This window comes from Podarcis liolepis (genome assembly GCF_965112155.1).
Source record: "Podarcis liolepis genome assembly, chromosome: 18".
NCBI classification, from domain to species: Eukaryota; Metazoa; Chordata; class Lepidosauria; order Squamata; family Lacertidae; genus Podarcis; species Podarcis liolepis.
Window position 1 is genome coordinate 8,624,332 of NC_139572.1, and position 7,845 is coordinate 8,632,176.

Genomic DNA, 7,845 nt, shown 5'->3' on the forward strand with positions numbered 1-7,845 from the left:
TATTTATCTATTCTTATTAACCTTATTAGAGTCTATTCCACTTTCAAATGGCTCTTTCTGTCAGAAAGTTTTTCCTCATGTTTAGTCAGAATCTCCTCTCTTGTAACTTGAAGCTGTGGGTTCGAGTCCTACCCTCCAGAACAGGTGACATCTCCATCTTCCATGTGACAGCCCTTTTGAAGGTGGCTTTCACATCTCCTCTCAGCCTCCACTTTCCCAGGCTAAACATACCCAGCTCCTTCAACCGTTCTTCATCAGGCTTGGCTTCCAGACCCTTGATCATCTTGGTTGCCCTCCTCTGCACATGTTCCGGCTTGTCAACATCTTTCTTAAATTGTGGTGCCCAGAACTGGACACAGGACTCCAGGTAGGGCCTGACCAAGGCAGAATAGAGCGGTACCATGACTTCCCTTGATAGGGACACTATCAAGTCCTCCTTGATAGTGCCAACTTTGCCAGATGCCAACTTTGCTGCCACATACACCCGGACAACACCATTACTGGCCCCAACAACATCACACATACCATCTCGGGACTATTTAATTGCTCATCGTCTAACATTGTGTATGCCATCAAATGCCAACAGTGTCCTTCAGCTCTCTATATTGGACAAACAGGCCAAACCTTACGCCAAAGAATAAACGGACATAAATCAGACATCAAGAATCACAAAACAGAGAAACCAGTAGGAGAACACTTCAATCTCCCAGGACACTCTATACAAGATCTCAAAGTAGCTGTTTTACTACAAAGGAATTTCAGAAATAGACTGGAAAGAGAAGCTGCTGTATTGCAACTCATTACCAAACTTAAAACCATGGAGAGACCTGGTCTGAACAAAGACATTGGATTCTTATCTCACTATACATGACTAAGCCATTTTTCACCTTCTCACCCCTTGCCTTTTCCTGTAAGACCTATTGCAGTCGTTAAGAGTCGTCAACAGGCTCATCTCAGCTATCTGCCAATCTCCCATTCCCACCACCCTTCTGAGTAATACCCCTCCCCACCTTCTCACTATATAGAAGGGTCTGGCAACTTCTGTTTCAGTGTATCTGAAGAAGTGTGCATGCACACGAAAGCTTATACCTAGAACTAACTTAGTTGGTCTTTAAGGTGCTACTGGAAGGATTTTTTTAATTAAGTCCTCCTTGTCATCCTTCCAGAAGAACAGCAGCGGCAAATCACATGTACAAAGCCTTGCTCCATTTAAATATATAAACATTTAGAATTTCTTGCAGTGGGGTTTTGCTCCCAGGGGGATGAGGACTGCAACCCTAAGATGCAGAGAGCAGGGGTGGTTTTTGTGCGACTGGCAGCCTGACCCAGCAAAGCTGCCAATCAGAAGTTCAGCAAAACGCTGCACTACTTCAGCCCCGGAAACCGAAAGTTAAGAGTTGTGGTTTGAGGAAGAAAGACAGCCCTGCGCTCTGACTCCCCGCCAGGGAGAGGAAACGGGGAGGAGGAGGTTGTCTGACCTCTCAGCTTCCGCCTCTCAGTTCCTCCTCCAGGGCCAAAACTTTTCAAGGGGGCTTGCGAACCAAGTTTGCAAGGAAAATCCAGCCTCTTTGCAGCTCTGTGCCAGGTAGGTCAACCTACGTAGTTCTCGCCAAAGAGGAATTTTATTCGTTCTGCCAGGGGAGTTAAAAGATTCTGGCCTCTTTCCCAAGCCAGGCCCCACGACGAGCCACGACTTGAGACAGACGGGCGGAACAAGAGGCTTGGTCTCAGCAGTAGGACGCCTGGGATGGATGCAAAAGGGCAGCACCTTTAACAGGACTGAATCCTAAAGAGTTGGTTTTTTTTGCAATAGTGCTGAGGTTGAGCTGAATCAGACTGGCACCCTTGAGCTGCCCCCAAGCCCAGTGCGGCTGCCTGGATCCAATCGGTGCCGAGTCCCAAATATGCCAGGTTAGCAAAGGTGCAGCTAGGTGCAGCAGCAACAGAGCATAAGGCCATTTCAGATGCTCCTATTTGAAATCAGGCCTTTTATGCAGACCCCATGAGGACTGGAAACTTATTGTGTTTTTAGCAAATTGCTGTAGTTAAGCAGCAAAGCCTGCAAACGATCCTTCCCCTGGGAATCTGACAAGCCCTGGCCTGTCAGTTTAGCGGAGGGTTGCCAATCTTTTTCGAGCTGGAAATGTTGGGTCTGGCGCGCACATCGGCCAAGCTGCATGCGGCGAGACGGAAGGAGAGAGCGAGGCCATAACTGAACCTTGAGGGTTCCCAGCATATGAGTCACCTTTAAGGCAGCAGACGTCTCAAGGCAGCAGACGTCTCAAACATGGCAAGTTCCCAATCCCACATAAAAAAAAGGGTTTTGTGGTGGGGGAGGCATAGTTCTGCTCGAGATCTTGAAGAGGTGCTGCCGGTCAGAGCCCTGACCTAGCCACTGTGATCCACGCGACGGTCACCTCCAGACTGGATTATTTTAACTTGCTCTACGTGGGGCTGCCCTTGAGACTGACCCAGAAACTCCAGCGGGTGCAGAATGCCGCGGTGAGACTCCTTACGGGGTCCTCGCTGCAGGATCATATTCACCCAGTGCTATACCAGCTGCACTGGCTCCCGGTGGAGTACAGGATCAGGTTCAAGGTGCTGGTTTTAACCTTTAAAGCCCTATACGGCCTAGGACCCTCGGACCTACGGGACCACCTCTCCTGGTATGTCCCACAGAGAACCTTACGGTCTTCAGACAAAAACATCTTGGAGGTCCCGGGCCACAGGGAGGTTAGGCTGGCCTTGACCAGAGCCAGGGCTTTTTCGGCTGTGGCCCCGATCTGGTGGAACGCTCTGTCACAAGAGACTAGGGCCCTGCGGGACTTGACATCTTTCCGCAGGGCCTGCAAGACAGAGCTGTTCAGCCAGGGCACAGTCGGACCCCCTCCTTTGGTAATCCTCATAGCACTCTAGCCCAATGGTTGCCATCAATTTGATTTGAATTAATTTTTATAATGAAATGATTTTAGAATGTTGTATTATTTTATTGTTGTTAGCTGCCCAGAGCCCGGCTTCGGCTGGGGAGGGCGGGATATAAATAATAATAATAATAAAAGGACCAGTGCTCTGACTTGGTCTGAAAACAGCTTCGTGCATTTGGATTGGGTGAGGGGCTATAGATCAGTGGTAGTGTCTGTGTGTTGCCTGTTTTGGGGGGAGGTGGGGGAACCCACCCCCTGCCTCCTCCAGCATTTCCAGCTAAATCTTGTAAAAATAATAATAATCAAAGTTTATATATGCCCCTCACTTGAATACCCTGTTTCCTGCCGGCACCCATAACAGTGACCAGTTCTGGATGCTGTTAGCTTAACTTAAAGATATTTGAAACAGAGTCGGTCAAACAATATTCAGAAAGCCGATTCTTAGAATTACCTTGAAATCCATCCACAAAGAGTGTTATTTATGTTTTAATCTTCCCAGTTGATCAAAATCCGGAGGGCTACATTAATTTAATTTTCCCCTTAACATTTTTTTTAAATGAATTCATTTATTATAACTTATTTATTAATTTCCTTCTCAGCCTTCTCAAGGCCATTTGAAAGATAAGATAATTAAAAAAGCAGTTAAAAGCGCGAGAACAAGAAGCACATGTAAAACAAGGCCAATTCTCGGTTGGTTCGTAAGGACCAAAGGTTTGGGAGCCACTGATTAATTATTTTCTAAGCAATTAATCCAGGGCATAAATGAGGCTTGCCAAGACCCAGCGACGTTCCCAATATTTCCTCCCACCTTTTACATTGCAGGTTTGCACAGAAGACAAAACACCAAACCGCAAAAACCCAGAGGGCAAAGATGGCAGGCTGATGACATCTCCTCTTTCTTGAACATTTTGGTGAAGATACGAGTAAGAGGTGGTGGACAAAATCTCACTGGGAAGAAGCTGATGGCCTGCCGGCATGGCGGAGATCCTCCCTCTGCTGCCACGCTTCCACCCCTCCAGGCCCCAAGATGCTTTTCCAACTGGGGCGCTGGCCTCGCCAGGCCACTCGCCAGGACGGCAGAGGGCAGTATGGCACCTCCAAGCATGGAGGGCATCTTCAGCGTCTTGGCCGCAATCCCGCGAGACAGGCTGGTCCAGTACAAACACAAGCTGAGCTGCAGGCGGCAAGGCGGGAAGAGTTGCAGGCTCCTTCAGGCCATGATCCTCTTGACCCTGGGCAGAGAGACGGAGGCCAGACTGAGCCTGGAAGCGTTGGAGAACTGTGCTGCGGTGGCAGACATCTACAAGAGCCACCAGCGGAGCGCCGCAGCAAGCAGGGCCGATCCAGCTCCTTCAAACCAGGGTGCAGGAGTGGCGCTGGCTGTGGCCCAGATCTATTCGTTGTTAGTAGAGGAAAAGCTCTGTGGGCCCCTGGCCAGAGACGAGGCTTACCGTATCGCCATCAAGGCTTTCCTTGAGAGTGATGTCCCAAGGTCTGCTTTTGAGAGCCTCTTGAGCGAAGCTGAGCAAAAGTGTGGGCTGGATTTCGTGCCTGCGGTGGCAAGCAACAGCTTCAGCGCTCCAGGATGCGATGGGGGGAAGCCTTCCTCCGGAGCAGCAAAGAGCTCGCCCATGCCAGTTTTGAGTTCCTGGGCTCCCTCCGAAATCCAGCCTCTGTGCTCCACGGGCAGCCCGGCCTCGCTGCTCAGCCACCTGGAGATCAGCCAGTCTCCAACCTTGCCGTTCCTCACCCATTCCCTTCAGCATGGCGTCCCCGAGCCCAGCAAGCTGTGTGGAAGTGGCCCCAACTCCCTGGTGCAGCCTGGAGAAGCGGGAGCCACTGCCGAGTCTCCAGCGAATTCTTGCTCTGGGAGACCAGCAGAGCCCGTCGTGCAAGGCCAAGAGAAAACCAGGCAAACCAGTGATCCTGGAGGCAACCATTCTTGCTTGTCGGTTCAGCCTCCCCCTAAAATTACGCAGCCGCTGGAAGATGGAGAAAGCAGGGAACCCCGAAGTCTGGTGGCCTCGGAACCGCAGGGTTGTGCAGGATGTCCACTCCAGAACTCACAAGCGCCACCCACACCTCTGCCTGGTTTAGCATCTTCTGCACCGTTTGTTCCAAGAACCGTGGAAGATTCCTCTTCCCTGAAGCCGAGCTTGGAGACTGGGTCCTCTTCAAGCTCTGGCCCTCCTCCTCCTCATTCATCAGGACCTTGCTCGACAGATCTGCCGGCTGAGGAGCAACCCTTCTTCAGTTTTGTTGTGGTCCACGCACCCGAAGATGAGACAGTCGCCTGCCGGGTGAGGGAGCGGCTGGAGGCCCTGGGCGTATCCGACGGGGCGACGGTCAGCGAGGACTTCCTGGTCCCTGGGCACTGCCAGCTCAGCTGCTTCCAGGATGCCCTGGATAACTCGGCCTTCACCCTCCTCCTCCTGACGGAGAACTTCAAGAGCCGCTTCTGCGCCTTCCAGGCAAACGTGGCCTTGATGGACTCCTTCCAGCGCTTCTGCAAGACCAACTCGGTGGTGCCCTTCATTGCCAAAGAGAGCCCCATGAAGAGGCGAGAGATGCCCTTCCTGCTCGCGGCGATCGTGCCCCTGGATGAGACCTCGCCCGTCTTCGCCAGGCGGGTCAAGAAAACGTTCTCCCCAGCGGTGATCCGGGAGAAGAGGGCCCTGTGGAATATCTCGAGGCAGATCCGGAAACAGGAGCGCTTGCAGGAGCAGCAGAGCGATTACAGGCAAGCCCTGCAGCGCCTGTCTGCCCTCAGGGTCAGCTCGCAAGCTCCGATGCCCTCGCAGAGGTGCTTTCTGGGGCTGCAAACCCCACCTGACCAGCCATTTTTCTACTCTGAAATGCCTCAACCTCAGCTGGGGCCTGATCAACTTTCCCATCCATATGTGTTCTCACGGGGTTCCCCGGGGCTCATGTCTGGGGCGCCTCCGTCGCACCTCATAATCCAGAATGCCCAAATGGTTCAGATTGGAGACTACAACCAAATGCAGGTGGAGAAGGCAGGTGCGGCGGCAGAAGAGGAAGAAGGTGGTTTGGACGGGAGAGAGAGACCTGGAGGCTGAAGCTCTAAGTGCCTCCATCTCTTTGTGGCGTTGTGATCAGGGGCACGGCCACATGTAGAAACTCTGTTCTGCTCCTCCTCGACCCAAAATGGGCGCCAGAAGATCTGGAGAGGCAGCAGGAAAAGGGAGCCCTCCTGGAACGAGTTGGTTTGGTTTAACGAAGTTTGTCAAATCGCATCAGAAATGTCTGAACAACACCCAGAAGCAGTTCGCGTAACTCTCAGGGGAAGCGAATGAGAATCCAGTTCATTTTGGAGCAGAACTCAGAACAATTTCTCTCCGGTTGCCTGATTTGAGTTGACTTGCATGCTGCTTCTCGACAACGAAATTTATTTCATAAATTATACATCAGAATGCTAATACAGTCGTACCTCAGAAGTCAAACGCCTTGCAACTTGAACGTTTTGGCTCCCGAACGCTGCAGACCTGGGAGTGAGTGTTCCAGTTTGTGAACGTTCTTTGGAACCTGGACGTCCGACGCAGGTTCCGCGGGTTCCGATTGGCTACAGGAGCTTCCAATCTGAAGCTGCGCCTTGGTTTCTGAATGTTTTGGAAGTTGAATGGACTTCCGGAACAGATTCCGTTCGACTTCCAAGGTACGACTGTATATGAAATACAGAGCATGTCAAAACTGACAGAACACAATTTAACAAACACAGAATGAATTCAACATTACCAGAAACAAGAAAACAAAACACGCAGCAATCTAGGTTTAAGTACATATAAGCAAAGCAAAATGAGAGCTAACTGACAATAAATAATGGGTATAGTTCATCTCTAAGTTTATTCTCTTACCTGTGCTTTTGGTCTCTTTAGGATTTCAACCTTAAAGACCATAATAGTTGGGGGGAAATGAATTAATCTGTTCACATTCCACTCTGTCTCTATTCGTTCTGCTGCTTTCTTCTTAGGGTACTTTTAGCCTAATCAATTTGTTCCCTGGCTTCTTTTTGGACGCGATTTTAACCCGGAATTTTCCTGCCCATTTCCCCTTTTTCCACGATTTGCTGATTCAGGCCACCCTGCCTCTCTGGAAGCTGCTCCACACAAAAACACTCCCATCAAAAACAAAAAACGGACAAAGGTTTCAACCACGTAAAGCTGACAGAAGAGCTTTAAAAAAAAGTGGTTTTTTTAGTATTTTCCACACACACAAAAATGAAAAATAACAATCCACAAAACACAAAAACCTATCAAAAACATATCCAAATCTTACAAATTAATAATATAAACACTAAAAAGGAAAACAAACATTGATTTCCACCAATGCTCCATTACCTCTCATTGTATCTTCCTGTTTTCCTGATCATCTCTGATATAAATCCCTCTTTCTTATCCTTTCCCTTCACAAGGTTATTCCAGACTCAGCCAGATTTCTGTCCTCGAACCTTGGCTTTTAAGGTATTCATTTAGGCACTCCCATTCCTTTTTCACTTCACTTTTTGGTCTTTGTCTTATTATAAATGTCAATTTGGCTAATTCTAAATATTCTGAAAGCTTACATAACTATTCTCCCCTAGTGGGTAACTGATTTCCTTTCCAGTACTTAGCCACCAGGATTCTTGCTGCAGATGTTGCGTATAAGAAAAATTTAGTTTTGTATTTTGGAATATCGTCGTTTAAAATTCCTAAAAGGAATGCCCCTGGCCTTTTACTATATGATATTCTTAGTATTTTCTTTATTTCTTCGTGGATCATGCCCCAAAATTTCCCAATTTCGGGACATGTCCACCACATGTGGTAGAAGATTCCTTCCTCCAGCACTAATTATTATATGTTTTATCCATTTTTGCCAGCCTTTCTGGTAACAGGGACCACCTATGATGCATTTTCATATAATTCTC

General features: G+C 49.1%; 1 protein-coding gene across 2 annotated transcripts; it reads left to right on the forward strand.

Moving 5' to 3' along the window:
* Window positions 1-1,148: 1,148 nt before the first annotated feature.
* On the forward strand, window positions 1,149-7,167 carry TICAM1 (TIR domain containing adaptor molecule 1). 2 transcript variants are annotated; one of them, XR_014520994.1, is made up of 3 exons: window positions 1,149-1,585; window positions 3,747-6,765; window positions 6,818-7,167. XR_014520994.1 is itself a non-coding variant. In XM_083483805.1 (2 exons), the coding sequence occupies exon 2, from the start codon at window positions 3,887-3,889 to the stop codon at window positions 5,999-6,001; it is 2,115 nt and encodes a 704-aa protein (XP_083339931.1). In that variant the 5' UTR covers window positions 1,149-1,585; window positions 3,747-3,886; the 3' UTR covers window positions 6,002-7,167. The 2 variants fall into 2 exon arrangements, 1 of the variants encoding a protein (XP_083339931.1); XM_083483805.1 differs by having other exon boundaries at window positions 3,747-7,167.
* Window positions 7,168-7,845: the final 678 nt, after the last annotated feature.